General features: G+C 41.8%; 1 protein-coding gene across 3 annotated transcripts in view; it reads left to right on the forward strand.

Annotated features, from left to right (window-relative positions):
• ZNF331 (zinc finger protein 331) overlaps nt 1–13,493 on the forward strand; it is a 15,947-nt gene extending 2,454 nt beyond the window's left edge. For 2 of the 3 annotated variants that reach the window (XM_007122018.3, XM_028477779.2), the window contains exons 3-5: nt 6,204–6,288; nt 7,558–7,684; nt 10,586–13,492. In XM_007122018.3, the coding sequence (XP_007122080.1) occupies nt 6,280–6,288; nt 7,558–7,684; nt 10,586–11,916 (1,467 nt within the window). In that variant the 5' untranslated portion in view covers nt 6,204–6,279 and the 3' untranslated portion in view covers nt 11,917–13,492. Of the gene's footprint in view, nt 1–6,203; nt 6,289–6,885; nt 6,922–7,557; nt 7,685–10,585 lie in introns of all 3 variants that reach the window. The other variant, XM_007122019.3, reaches the window with a different exon arrangement.
• Nucleotides 13,494–15,723: the final 2,230 nt, after the last annotated feature.

A 15,723-nucleotide genomic window follows, 5' to 3' on the forward strand; every position in this document is an offset into this window, starting at 1 on the left:
CTGTGCTCCGCAACCGGAGAGGCCACAGCGGTGAGAGGCCCGCGTACCGCAAAAAAAAAAAAAAAAAAAAAAAAAAAAAAAAAGGAAGAAAAATTGCAAAGATAATACAGAGAATTCCCAGGTACCCTGCACCCAGTTTCTTCTATTATTAACAACTCAATTCTGAACCATGATCATTAACTGATGTCTTTGCTTTATTCAGATTTCTTTACTTTTTACATAATGGTTTTCATCTGTTCCAGGATCCCATCCAGGATGCCACATTACATTTCGTTGTCATGTTTCCTTAAGGTCCTCTGGGCTGTGTCCATTTCTGACTTCCATTGTTTCTGATGACTGTGACATTTTTAAGTGGTACTGGTCAGGTATTTTGTAGGATGCCCCTCTATTGGAATGTGATGTTTTCCTCATGATTAGACTGGGTTTATGGGTTTGGGGGCGGAAGATCACAGCAGTAAATTACCACTTGCATCACATCATAGCAAGAAGACATACTATCAGCAAGATTTATGATTGGTGAGGTTGAACTTGATCATCTGGCTTAGGGAGTGTTTGTCAGTTGCCTCCACTGTAAAGTTATTCCTTTTTTTCAAAGACTGTGTCACCCTGAGTGACGGCTGCATATTTCAAAACCCCAAGTACTAGAGCCTAGTCACTCTGACTCTGCTTCTGTCCTCACATCTTTCTCTCCTCTTCCATCCCCCTTACTTACTTTTGAGGACCCTCATGATTACACTGGGCCCACCTGGCATAATTCAGGATAATCTCCCTATTTTAAGGTCAGATGATTCAGGACTTTTAAGTCCCTCTGCAACCTAACTCCCTTTTGCTATGTAATGTAACATATTCACAGGTTCCCCACGATTAGGACATGGACATCTTTGGGAGACTGTTCTTTTGCCTACCACAGACCTATCTATTCAAAGTTCTCTTCATGGCTGCAACATACCTGCCCCCTCATAACTGTAGTCCTTTTCTTTGTTAATTTTTTTTTTAATTCGGGACTATCTTAAGGTATATTTCTTATAATGGGATTAATGCAGGCCTGCTGAAAAAAATTTCAATCCTCTAAAGCACTTAGAAGAAACAGAAAACTACCCATTACTGTACCTTCCAGAGATAATTACTGTTGATATTTTGGTAGGTATGTTTCCAGTCCTCCCCTCCCCCTCTAAGCATATGTGTGTGTTTTGTTTCTGGAACACTGAATCCTGCTAATTGGCCTGTAAGTGAGCCCGAGACTTTCCAAATCTTAGTTTGTAAAAGGAATCCAACTCAGCCAAGGGTCACATTATACCTTTGTGCCTGTGGAGAGGGGAGAGGTGTGCCCAGTGATCCCCTTCTTGCCTTGGAAAGAATCTCTCACATATTTACACCTTAAAGGATTAGAGAGGCACCATTTGAAACTAATCCCATGGCAACAAATTATCAAGAAAGACAGACTTTCAAAATTAGATTTTCTAGGAGTTGAGTATTGCTTTCACAGAACATGACAGCGATCACTGATACATAATAAATATGGCCTGCACAAGTAACACGTCCATGGGCAGATATGTGAAAAAGAGATGACACGTTTAAAATGTTCACCTGAATCTCCCATGTCACATAGAAGACAAGATTGAACCACTTAACTAATGTTCTCAGTTTGGCATCTTCTCAGGTTAGATTCTTTGAGCTGGAATTGGGTACAGAAATCGTGTCTGTCCCTCTCTTTGCTGATGGCAAGGGAACGTTTCCTCGTTATCTGTCTTAGAATCTTTTTTTGCTAATGTTGTTAATTGGAAAGAATTTCATTTTTAAGAGGATCTTGAAAGTTTTTAGTTAGCATTGATTATATAAACAGCAGTTTTGAGAAATACATATTTTAGCATAAGAAAAACGGGAAACAGCAGGCTTGAATTTGTTTTATAAAAACGAATTAAGGGATGTGTAATGTTATTGATCTTAAAATATAACGGCTAACTTGTGTTAAATAATTGTTACATGTTTTTGTGTTTTATGTAGATTATCTTCTTAGTAGTTGAGAAAGTCATACCTGGTAGGTACGATTTTTATCCCAGTCTTACCTGTCAGGAAATAGATACTGTGAAGTTAGTTAACTGTCAGAGCGAAGATCCATATCCTAAAAGTCAGACCACAGAGCCTTGTTCTTAAATTCATGAAGACCTCTTGTCCCATATTACCTATACCTTTTTAAACATACTTTCTCCGCTGGGTAATTCATCTTAAATTTTTTTTCTCAATTAATGTAAGTCAATATCATTATTGGTAAATGTATAGTATGCCATTGTAACAGACTGCAATCTATTTAATCTATCCTCTACTGGGAGATATTTATATTTCTACTTTTTTCATTTGTTAAAATGATCCTCTGGAAAATCTGAATAAAACTGATGGATTGTATCGATGTCAAGGTCCTGGTTGTGATATTGTACTATAGGTTTGCTGTGTATTGCCCTTGGGGTAAACTGGATAAAGGGAACACAGGATCCCTCTGTGTAATTTCTTACATCTGCACATTGAATGTAGAGTTATCTCAATTAAAAAAAAAAAGATCCAATAAAAAAAATTCTCTGGGGTCTTCCCTGGTGGTCCAGTGATTAAGACTCCGTGCTTCTACTGCACGGGGCGCGGGTTCGATCCCTGGTCGGGGAACTAAGATCCCGCATGATGCACGGCGCGGCCAAAAAAAAAAAAAAATTCTCTGAACATTCTTGTGCATATATTTGTGTACTAGTATAGCTATTTCCTTGGGATAAATTCCAAAAAGTGGAATTTTGAGTCAAAATCATACTTCTGTTAAGCACCTACAATAGTACTTAGAATGACAGATGACTAGAAGGCATTGTTACCTGTACATTGCTTGTAGTCCAGCAAGGAAGGGAAACTGAATAGAGAAGAAGTACAAGACGGCCTGTGGTCAAGGCCTGTGGAGAATTCCAGGTGATGTGGCCTGAGAAGTGCCGGGGAGGGGGTATCATTCTCACTATAGCTGCTGATGTCAGGTAGGTCACGACCAAGTAATTCTGAATGCACAGGCTCTACGTAGCGATAAATGAAATTTATTTTCTAAGTTTTGTGCCTTACATATTTTTTTCTAATAGTGTTGGATGCAAAGTGAAGACTAGTGGAGTCAGGTGATTTAGTAGTTATCTACAGGACACTGGCTGAAAGGACAAGTTCAAAAGCAAAATTCACCCTTGCATCAAGACATAAAACTAAGCAGTGTCAAGATAACTGTCAGTATCTACAGGCCATCACTTGGCATTGTAGTCATTTTTTTCCAGTCAGTACTCCAGCACATGTGGCCATATTTAGACATCAAAGAGTTGGTTTAGGTATTAGGTAGTGAAAGGAAACTAAGAGAAGTTATTCAGTAAAATAATCCAAAGATAATATATCCTGAGCCTTTTCTGCAAGTTCCAGGGGAGTCTGTTTAAAAAAGAGAGCGGAACTTTATCTCTTGAGAATCTGTCTCTTAATAACTTTAAAATAAATAAATGCACACACATTTATATACGTTAAGCCAATGCATGACTGTTGTTAAAACACCTAACAGGGTATACTTAAAAAGAAGAAAGTCAAGGTCAAAGGGTGTGTCAGGGTCGCCAAGACCACCACCAGGCTCATTGATTCTCTAGATGGTGATTCAATATATCATTCTCCTCACAGCTAAGATTTGTTAGTGAAAGGATATACAGCAAAATCAGCAAAGGGAAAGACACGTAGGCAACATCGGAGGAAAGCAGACCCAAGCTTCCGAGAGTCTCTCCAGGTGCGGTCACACAGGACATGCTTAATTCCTCTAGCAACAAGTTATAACAACACATGTGCAGCGTTGTCTACCAGAGCAGCTCGCCTGAGCCTGGGAGTCCAGGGTTTTTATGGGGGAGTCTGTCACATAGGCACCCTCTGCCCAGCACATACCCAGATTCCAGGCTCTCAGAGGAAGGTTCGTGTTCAACATAAATCACATGGCTTGTACAAAAAAAATTTAAGAACAGTGAGCCACTCTTACCAGTCAGGGAATGGTTGGAACACACTGGAAAGCCAGCCAAGGGCCCAGTCTTGCAAGCAGGCCTAAGATTAGCGGTTTCAGAGCCACTTTGTGGCTCTTTTCTGCACATGGGATATATCTTTCCAGGCTTTTTCTATTTCTCTATTTCTGTTTTTATATCTCTCTTTCTATCGCTGTCTCATGGGTTGTTTGTGTATGTGTGTGTCTCTGTGTATTCATATATCTTATATGTGTGTATATATCTAGATATAGATATCTTTATCATGTTACACATATATATGAATATGTATAACATATTCATATATATGAATATGTATATATATCTGTATTTAGAATTTTACAGATGTATTATTGTAACATCTTTCCTGCTGACAATATACCTAAAACATCTTTCATGTCTTTAAGTATTTCTTCCAACTTAGCATTTAATAGCCCACTAATACTTTTTTTTTTAAATTTTTTGGCCACACTGTGCGGCATGTGGGATCCTAGTTCCCCGACCAGGTATCAAATCTGCACCCCCTGCATTGGAAGTGTAGAGTCCCAACCACTGGACCACCAGGGAAGTCCCCTAATACATTTTGACACTGATATTCTGCATGTATTTATGCAGCCAGCTTTCCTGGGTTCAGAGTGCCAGACGCTACCTGGGCAGTTCCGTCTCCACACTGTCCACCTGCCAAGTCTTGACTGACATCACACTGTCTAGAGGCCAGAAGAGCTCGAGTGTGCGTGATGCAGCCTCTCCCCACCCCGGATGGTGTGACCAAAGAGAGCAGGATGTGCTCAGAGTGAGACTAAGCTCCCTAAACACACCCAGTCTCAGACCAGGTCACCATCGCTCTGTCCGGAGTTAGCCAACTTCAGACAGTGAGGTTTGAGGGTGCAGTCTCCACACCAGACCCCCCTCAGTTCTCACACCAACTGCAAGTTCAGGAGTTTCCCAAAACCACCCTCAGGTTTCATAATTCAGGACTAGAAGGAAGAACTCACTGAGAGCTGTTCTACTCCCAGATACAGTTAATGACAGGGAAAGGATAAAGATTAACATCAGACAAGAAAACAGGTGCACAAGGTGAGGTCCAGGAGGGTTCCCGTCCTGGGTCTTCCGGTGTCTTCTGCCCGTGAAGTCAGGACTCGTTATTCTGCCGACATCGATGTGTGACAGTATGCTCAGGGTATTACCAACCAGGGAAGCACACCTGAGCTTCAGTGTCCAGAGTTTTCATTGGGGCTTCATCATGTAGGCAAGATTGATTGATCAAGTAGGCATGATTGATTGATCACGGAGGCAAGACTGATTGATCATGTAGGCATGATTGATCACGTAGGCAAGATTGATTGATCACGTAGGCAAGATTGATCACGTAGGCAAGATTGATCACGTAGGCAAGACTGATTGATCACGTAGGCAAGATTGATCACGTAGGCAAGATTGATTGATCACGTAGGCAAGAGCATGATTGATTGATCACGGAGGCAAGACTGATCACGTAGGCAGGATTGATTGATCACGTAGGCAAGATTGATTGATCACGTAGGCAAGATTGATCACGTAGGCATAATTGATTGATCACATAGGCAAGATTGATTGATCACTTAGGCATGATTGATTGATTACGTAGGCAAGATTGATTGATTTGTTGTCCCGATGTTAATCTCAGTCTCCAAGTCAACTGATATCCCATGACCCAGAGTTCCCCCAACCCCACGCATCACCTGGTTGGTCTTTCTGGTGTGGCCAGCTTCCACCCTAAGATGCAGTGCGGCCTGCCCCTACCCGAAACAAAGACATTCCTGTCAGGTATGATGTAGGTTACCTCTCAGAAGCTGAGAGCAAAGGCCACACCTCTCTTTGGTCAAGGCCAAATTCTTAATCCATATTCCCCCAACAGGGAGCTGGCCAGGAATCCTCCCACTGAAATGTCTGGATCTGACTTCAAGACAAAAAATAAAAGTTCCTCTGTCCTGTCTGTGCAGCTGGGTTTCCTGGGGTTTCAGGGAAAACTTGTTTTGTTTTTTTCCAGAATCCTTTTCATCTTCTCCAGATGTGTTTATGTGGGGGGCCTTGTGGGGGAAGAAGATGAGCGTTCTTTGGTAGAAAAGATGGAGGAGTGAAAAGGTTGTATTAAGTCATTTGGGGACCAAGGTGCACTCATTTTAATGCCTCTGTTTCCTTGTCTAGATCTGGCTTCTCTGGATTTTGTGTCTTCGGTAAAGGAGACCCCAAGAGGACCGATCAGTTCTTGAATTCTAAAACCATGGCCCACGTAAGTATGTTTTTCTCTTTCCTTCTTGAATTGTGATATTTAGGTCCTGTGGATACTTCTTTGAAATATCATGAAGCCTTCTGCCTAAGCGAGTCCCATCCGAGTACCTACTTCCCAGCTCTTCCTATTCCAGTGAATAATAATGCCATATAGCCTGTTGCCCACCTCTGTGACTAATGTTCACTTAACCCTTGAGCTAGTTACTCTATCTCTTATGTACTCACTTTTTTGTCAAGAGTAATTGGAACAATGGAAGCAGAAACTACCTTGGGAGAAATGTTTGAGTCAAGTCTACGATTTGATGAGTTGGAGACATTGGTCCCATTTGACCACACGAGAAAACTAGAATCCCTCACTCATCTCCACTGATCTTTTTCCCAGGCAGATAAGAGGGAACATTCGTATTCTTTGGTCTCAGTCTTAGTGTGTAGTGAAAGCTCACACTTTACGAAGCTTTTAGAATTGCGTCGAGCTGTGATTAGGGCCTGTGGACTCAGAGATCATGTTCCTACCAGGGAACCCGGGAGATAAATTTTGTTTTGCACAGACCTGTCTCTACGCTCCTGAATCATTTAATACCAGTTTCTTCTAAATCAGGAACAAAGAAGAGGCAAGGCTAGCAGATGGTAACAGGTAAGAAGGTCATTTCATACAAGAGTAGTAAATGATCATATACTCCTGGAATTGGGGAAACTTTAGACATTTTGCTCAACCTAACTGTGTAACTATTATAATTAAATCTAATCCTTCCCTACAATGGAATAAAAAAATGCTTTTGTCATTACAAAGGTGGACGGCTTAAAAGATAACCTGGCAAGATGATGAACCCGAGACTTGAAAACATTCAAACATGCAAACCCGATTTTCTAAGATAAAAGATCTTACATTACATTTGGGAAGCAAACCCCAGGCATTTTTTTTCTTTCTCCTTAAAGAGAAAAGGATGCTGTAGGAATCCATGCTTGCTGAGAATTCATGAGACAGGCCCGTTACCAGGCTCTGTGCTTGTGCAGCGGAGGAAAACTAGGATTGGTTTATCCATTTCCTGACAGGTTGGCATGATTAAGAATTCCCCAGGGTGTAGGTGGTTTCCCCTGCAGCAGGAGGGGCTCGGCTTCAGCCACAGTCCTCACCGGCCCCTCCCCGTATCACAGGCTTTTCATCTACTCGCTGTATCCACCCCTGCACGGAGCGTAGCCCTTCCTCCCCGCTCCTCCATCTGGGAACTGTGTGCTTTCGTTTCATCGGGGTGTGGGTTTGCATTTCCAGGGTTTGGTGACATTCTCCGATGTAGCCATAGACTTCTCTCAGGAGGAGTGGGCATGTCTGGACTCTACGCAGAGAGACCTGTACTGGGACGTGATGCTGGAGAACTACAGTAACTTGGTCTCGCTGGGTAAGTTGCCTGCCTCAGATAATCTGGACTCTGCTCCCTGCACAGTCAGCTCTCTCCTTTCAGGACCACCTTTCAAGATACTAGTTGAATTTCTTTCTTCCTGCACCCAAGGGATGTTCTGAGCTTTGTCCGGTTGGAAATGGGCGTTACGTATGCACCTTCACCGCCTCATCCATCAGTGATCTTCCCACCTCTGTCTGGCCCCTCCTGTAATTACCTCTCTTCCTTACTGGCCAAAGGACTGATTAGAGTTATTTAATTTATTAGAATAAATGTATTTATTTTATTTCATGACCATCTTCAAAGAAACCAAGCTTCATGCTGTGAGCCTATGTTTACACCCAAATTGCTGTCAATGGTACTTTGGGGACCCACCTTTAGGGGAAACGTCTCTACACAGTGACTTGATTTTCTCTAGCAAACCAGACTCTATGTTTGATGTAGAGGTGGGATGATTGAACAGAATCTGGGTAAAACCACACTGAGCATATTGCATTCCCTACACATTGTACCTGAAGTGAGGTTGAAAGTTATAATCTATGAATTCTGAGTTAAATAGTGTCTGATAATATCTTGTAAATATGTAAGGAAATTTCTTGTTTTTCTATTAGCAAAATAACAGCCATAATATTAATGGCTGATAACTACTGTGCTTGCTCTGCACCAGAAAACATTCTGAGCCTGGTGTGTATGTATATGTACAAGTACGTTTCATTCCATTCTCACCAGTTTATAAGCTAGGAAATTATTACGTCTAATTTGTAGATGAGTATACTGAGGCACAAAGTGACTTAATCAAGGAAGCAGAAGCAAACCTGTAACCTAAGAATTCTGGCCCCAGCATCCGTACTCTCAACTGCCTGGTTCTGCTTGCCTCCAGAAGTTTAAATAAAGACCTTTTCAGGAATTCCCTGGCAGTCCAGCGGACCGGTGCGTTCACTGCTGTGGGCCCGGGTTCAGTCCCTGGTCGGGGACCTAAGATCCCGCAAGCCTCGACACAAGACCAAAAAATAAACACATGAAAATAAAAAGAAATAAATAAAATTTTAAATTTTTTTTAAAAAATAAGATAAATGTAAAAGAGAATAGAATAGAATAAAATAGTCCTTTTCCCTACCCATCTGGTTTCCTGTTTGTCCTTCAGGCCTTTCTCTTTTCCTGAAGTCATTTTTAGGTTGTTACAAATTTGAGTAAAGCTCAATCAAAAAATCTTGAGCCAACAATTTTCTCCTGAGTTCTACATCATGTGGCATTTCTTTTTTTGAAAGCAAGACATCTCATTTCTAAGCCAGACACAGTTGTCTTATGGAAGCAAGGGAGAGAGCTTTGATAGTTGAGGAGAAAAGACACTAAAGTGGTGCAGAGGAGAGCGACAGCCAGCCCGGCTCAGGCAAGCCATCATTACCACAAGCGGCCCAGATGGGCAGGGGGCAGCTGCACCCCTGAGGTGTTGGCAGAGCTCCCTACAAAGGTCTCAGGCCCAAGGCCTCTGAGGAAGAAGTCACCACCTTGAACTTTATCTTCACCCCATTCCCTTCTCAATTTGTTTTCCTTCTTATGTTTCACCCCTACTGAGTAGCAAGGGCATAGAAAACAGGACCCTGTGCCATTCATAGTTTCTGAAAGTTGGTTGTTATCCTAGCTTCATGTGCTTTCTTCCTTTTTATCTATTTTTTGGTGATACTGCTTCCTGGGTTCTCTGTTCTTCCATCACGAAGCAATATCTGCTTATGTCTCTTTTTTTTTTTTTTTTTTTTTTTTTTTTTTTGCGGTACGTGGGCCTCTCACTGTTGTGGCCTCTCCCGTTGCGGAGCACAGTCTCCGGACGCGCAGGCTCAGCGGCCATGGCTCACGGGCCCAGCCGCTCCGCGGCATGTGGGATCTTCCCGGACCGGGGCACGAACCCATGTCCCCTGCATCGGCAGGCAGACTCTCAACCACTGCACCACCAGGGAAGCCCCTGCTTATGTCTCTTTTGATGCTATGTTAGCAATCACTGACACTCAGTACCTAGATTCAGTATTTCATTGGGGGTTCAAAATGGTGGTATTCTATCATTGCCTCTTCATTTATTCACTATAAATAATTCTTTAAAGAGAAACTGATCCACCTGCTAATTGGTTGTGTAGTGGAACTGCTCATATTGGATAAGAAAGATGAAAACTTTGTTCTTTAATGAAAAAAAACTATCAGTTTTTCATAACAAAGGGCTGGTTTCCTAGCATGCTCCAAAGTTGGCCATTTAACATTTTTTTAGTATCTGAATGAACTCATGAATTTAAACATGTTTGATGTTTTACAGTCCCTTGAGTTAGCTTCCTTATTGATGCTCAGATTTTTCTAAACATTTCCTCCTAAGTGTTTCACAATTTTTATTATTAAATTTAATTCTACACATCATCTTTTGAATGTTGGATCTTTGTATCCATAATTACTTTTAATGATATTACTTGTGGTTTTGTGTCTATACACAACTATCCAACTGTATCTTTTTATTTTCCTACAGTAGTTCTATATTTGATTTTCTTGGTTTTCCAGGTTTGTCATCACATCTACAAACTGTACTCTTTTTCATCTTCATGTTTGAGATTTGTCTGTCTAATTTTTTTTGCTTAATTGTTTCAGCTGGTAGGAAATAGTAGAGCTAATAGTAAGTGCCTTCTTTGTTTGATTTTTAGCAGGGATGTCTCCAGTGTTTCCTCATTAAGTATTGTGATGCTAGACATGGAATCTAGATTTTAATAAGAGCCCTAGGTGATTCATATTTTTCCCACTGGAGAAGTTTTATTTCTGTTAGAGAAGGTTTTAGTTTGTGATTAGGTTTGTTTTTGTTTTCTTAAAAAGAAACAAAATATGTTGGGGTTTTGGGGGTTTTTTGTTCGTTTGTTTTGTTTTTTTCAGATTTGGAATCACCGTATGAGACCAAGAGTTTACCTACACAGAAGGGCACTTATGAGATAAATTTTTCCAAACAGAACTCAAATAGAAAAAGTAAATCCCTTGGCCTTGACTGGATGTGTGAAGGTGAGTTTGAAAGACCACAGGCCCCACAAGAGGGATGTATCAATCAAATCAACTGTGGGAAAACGCCCACTTGCAGAGAAAATACCTCTGTCCGACCACATCAGAGACTTCATAACAGGGAGAATTCCTATGAATGTAAGGAATGTGGGAAGGCCTTTAGCCGAGGCTATCAACTTACTCAACATCAGAAAATTCACACTGGTGAGAAACCCTATGAATGTAAAGAATGTAAAAAGGCCTTCCGTTGGGGTAATCAGCTTACTCAACATCAAAAAATTCACACTGGTGAGAAACCTTATGAATGTAAGGACTGCGGGAAGGCGTTTCGGTGGGGTTCAAGCCTCGTTATTCATAAGAGAATTCATACAGGTGAGAAGCCCTATGAATGTAAAGACTGTGGGAAGGCCTTCAGACGCGGCGATGAGCTCACTCAGCATCAGAGGTTTCACACTGGTGAGAAAGACTATGAATGCAAAGACTGTGGGAAGACCTTTAGCCGAGTGTATAAACTAATTCAGCATAAGAGAATCCACAGTGGTGAGAAACCCTACGAATGTAAAGACTGTGGGAAGGCCTTTATTTGCGGTTCCAGCCTCGTTCAACATAAGAGAATTCACACCGGTGAGAAGCCCTATGAGTGCCAAGAATGTGGGAAGGCCTTTACTCGTGTCAATTATCTCACTCAGCATCAGAAAATTCACACTGGTGAGAAACCTCATGAGTGTAAGGAATGTGGGAAGGCCTTCCGTTGGGGTTCGAGTCTCGTGAAACACGAGAGAATTCATACAGGTGAGAAGCCGTATAAATGTACAGAATGTGGGAAGGCCTTTAACTGTGGCTATCACCTTACTCAGCATGAGAGAATCCACACTGGTGAAACGCCTTACAAATGTAAGGAATGTGGAAAGGCCTTTATTTATGGGTCAAGCCTTGTCAAACACGAGCGAATTCATACAGGGGAGAAACCCTATGAGTGTAAAGAATGTGGGAAGGCCTTCAGTCACGGCCATCAACTTACACAGCATCAGAAAATTCATACTGGTGAGAAACCCTCTGAGTGTAAGGAATGTGGAAAGGCAGGTAAACCTGTAAACCATTCTCCAGAACATCAGAGAATTCATGCTGTTGAGAAACCTTTTGGGTACAAAGAGCGTACAGAGGCCTCTATTCAACATTCATTTCTTCCACGACAAGAGGAAAATCCATGATAAGACTTAACGCAAGAAAGCCTTCACTGGTCCCTCTTCTGCTTATAGAATATCAGAAGTCATATGAGAGGTGAATTTGGAGAATTGGAGAAATCACTTTTTCTTATTGATCACAACATACTCAGCTGTAGACTATTTTCTACTGGATAGGTTTCCTGAATGCGTGGAAACCTTCCAATGCCATTTCATCTCTGTCGTATTTCAGATTTGTTCTAAGGTAAAACTCTGCTAATGGAGCATATGTGGGAGAGCTTTTCTCGTGGTACATACCCCACCTGTTTCCATCACCATCCCACCTCTTTACTCCCTGTGAGGCACTGAGAAAATTAGCTATTACTCCCTGTGTGTTATCTGTGAAATGGGGATAATCACACCTACCTAATACTGCTGTTGTGGTTATTAAATGAGTCTGGTACATGTAAGCTCCTTGAACGTGTATCTGAAATGTTGTGTAAGCTCAATAAATGTTAGCTGTTGTTGTTCTCATTACCATTAACGTTGCTATTAGTGAATTTTTACAAGAAGACCCCCTGTGGGTGCAGTGAGCTAAGAAAAGACTATCAAACTTCTAGAAGAAAATATGGGGAATTCCCTGGTGGTCCAATGGTTAAGACTCTGTGCTTCCACTGCAGGGGGGCACAGGTTCGATCGCTGGTTGGGGAACTGAGATCCCACAAGCCGTGCGGCGTAGCCAAAAAAAAAAAAAAAAATAGAAAACTTAGGAGATTATTGTCACAGCATTGGGGTAGGCAGCATTTCTTAGTATACAGAAGACATTAAACAGAAAATAAAAAGTTATTAAGTTGGACTTCATCAAAAGTACAAAGTTCTGACCATCAAATGACACCATGAAGGTGGTGAAAAAGCAAGAAGACTGGGAGAAGATATTTACATAAACCTGACAAAGGATTCACAAAGAAAGGATAAAAAGAATCCTTCAAGTCAGGGCTTCCCTGGTGGCGCAGTGGTTGAGAATCTGCCTGCTAATGCAAGGGACACGGGTTCGAGCCCCGGTCCGGGAAGATCCCACATGCTGCGGAGCAACTAGGCCCATGAGCCACAACTACTGAGCCTGCGCGTCTGGAGCCTGTGCTCCGCAACAAGAGAGGCCGCGATAGTGAGAGGCCCACGAACCTCGATGAAGAGTGGCCCCCGCTTGCCACAACTAGAGAAGGCCCTCGCACAGAAACGACCCAACACAGCAAAAATAAATTAATTAATTAATAATAAAAAAAAGAATCCTTCAAGTCAGTTAAAAGGTGGAGGGAGACTTACATAAGCACTTAAGATCACCAAATGGCAAATAAGTAAGTGCAGATGTGTTAAACATCATCACTCCTCAAGGATATGAAAGGTAAAATCATCATGTGATGTCACTAGACATGCACCAGAATGGTTGACTTAAATTGCTTATAAGCCAGTGTCTTTGTTGGATGTTCATACATGGCCTGTTCAAGAAGGAACAGCGGCTTCCCTGGTGGCGCAGTGGTTAAGAATCCTCTTGCCAATGCAGGGGACATGGGATCCCACATGCCGCGGAGCAACTAAGCCTGTGAGCCACAACTACTGAAGCCCGCGTGCCACAACTAGTTCCGCAACAGGAGCAGCCACCGCAGTGAGAAGCCCACGCATCACAATGAAGAGTAGCCCCCGCTCTTCACAACTTGAGAAAGCCCGTGCGCGGCAACGAAGACCCGATGCAGCCAAAAATAAATAAATTTATTTTTTTAAAAAAAACAAGAAGAAGGAACAGAACCAGCACACTGGACCTCTCCAAATCCTGGAGGTACCGCAACAGGGATGGGAAGGTGATGCTCAAGGGAGGCAAGTGGATTTGCCCTGGGGAAGGGGCCAGGGCCCAGGATCAAGTCCTTGAGAGAGCTCAGGGAGCAGTTAGACTCTGGAGGGACCTGAGCTGTCTTAAGAGGCTCAGTCCTAGAGTGAAGAAAGTGGGTTGTCTTGGAGAAAGGACTTGAGCCCATGGTGGGGAATCTAAGAGTATGGGTGGGAGAGGACTAGAGCCCATGTGAGTGAGTTTGAAAAGCTAGGGGCGGGACTGATGGCCATGGGAGGGCCTGGTGCATTAGGAGGGAGAGGCTTGAGCTCAGACAGGTCCTGGGAGACTGGAGAAAAGGAGAGAGTCCAGGAGGGGAGCCTCTGAGAGCTGGAGAACTTGAATGCTATCCATGAATGTGGCCTGGGAGACCTAGGGTGGGTGCCACAGCCAGTGGGAGAACTGTGGCACAGGGGATGGCAGTGTGGTTAGAGCCCAGAGGAGTGCCTTATGAAGGCTGACAGAGGGTTCAGAATCAGGTTGATGTAGGCCTTATGTTTGGTTTATCTCAGGGTTGGGGTTACATTTCAATTCAAGTTACTCTGTCCTTGGGTTACATATACCTTAGTGTTAGAGTTAGGTTAAGGATTTGGATCCTCAGCAGGGAGGGAATGAGGGAACATGGAACATATTTGCGGGGAGGGATGCCAGACATATACAGACCATTCCACCAACAACAGAACACATATAGAACATTCTCCAGGATAGACCCTATGTTAGGCCACAAAATAATCTCAACAAATTGAAAAGATTAAAAGCACAGATTGAAACCTGACCACAATGTAATGAAACTAGAAATCAACAGAAGGAAAACAAGAATACTATATGGAAATTAAACCACACACTCTTAAGCAACAGATGGGTGAAAGAAGAAATCATAAGGGAAATTAGAAAATACGTAGGAGTGAAAATCAAAGCAAACCACAACTTACAGGATGCAGTGAAAGGCACGCTCAGAAGACAGTTTATGGCAGGAAATGCCTACATTGAGAAAGAAGAAAGATCTCAAATCAATAAACTAACTCTACATGGTAAGAAGCTAAAAAAAAGAACAAACAAAACCAAAAGCAACAGAAGGCAGAAAATAATAGGGATTAGAGTAGAGAAAAATGAAATAGAGAATTTTTTTAATGATACAAAGAATCAACAGAACCAGAAGTTGGTTCTTTGAGAAGATGAACAAAATGAGCAAACCTTTAGCTAGATTGACCAAGGGGGGAAAAAAGCGATTATGCAAAGAGAAGTCAAAGATCCCTAGAGATGCTTCCAGTCTCTTCTAGGTATGTGTGGCTAAGGTGAAACATCACAAAAGCAAAGAAACTTGAACACATTGACATTGCAAATAAACAGAATAAACCTGAGTGCATTCAGTTACACCAGACCAGGGTTCGCCAGAGTTTTTCTGTTGAGGGCCAAATAATAAATATTTTAGGTTTTGCAGGCCACATATGCTCTGGACCACATGTTCCTCTTTATTGTATTATTATTTTTTTACAACCTTTTAAGAATAAAAACCACTCAGCCTCTAAACCAAACAGAATCAGGGCCACAGTCAAGATTTGAGCTATGGACCAGAGTTTACCTGACTGCTGCACTAAACCAATAGGAAAGCATGGGAAAAGATTCTAGGTCAGCATTATCCACTTTGGTAACAAACAGCCACATACAATCTTGAGCACTTGAAATGTGGCCAGGTGGTAAAGTAAGTGTAAAATACACACTGAGATTTGAAGACTGTTCAGAAGTAAAAAAGGTAAAATATCTCAGTAGTGATTTTTACATTATATGTTTAAATGATAACATTTTGGATATTTTGGACTGAATAAAGTATATTATTAAAATTATCTGTTTCTTTTTCCTTTTTTAATGTGATACTAGGAAAATTTTAATTATATGTGTGGATGTCATTTGTTTCTTCTGAAATTTGGCGACATTTGTCGGAAATTTATGTCTTTGACTCAACATTCCCACTT

Source organism: Physeter macrocephalus, chromosome 17 (assembly GCF_002837175.3).
Source record: "Physeter macrocephalus isolate SW-GA chromosome 17, ASM283717v5, whole genome shotgun sequence".
Classification (NCBI taxonomy): domain Eukaryota; kingdom Metazoa; phylum Chordata; class Mammalia; order Artiodactyla; family Physeteridae; genus Physeter; species Physeter macrocephalus.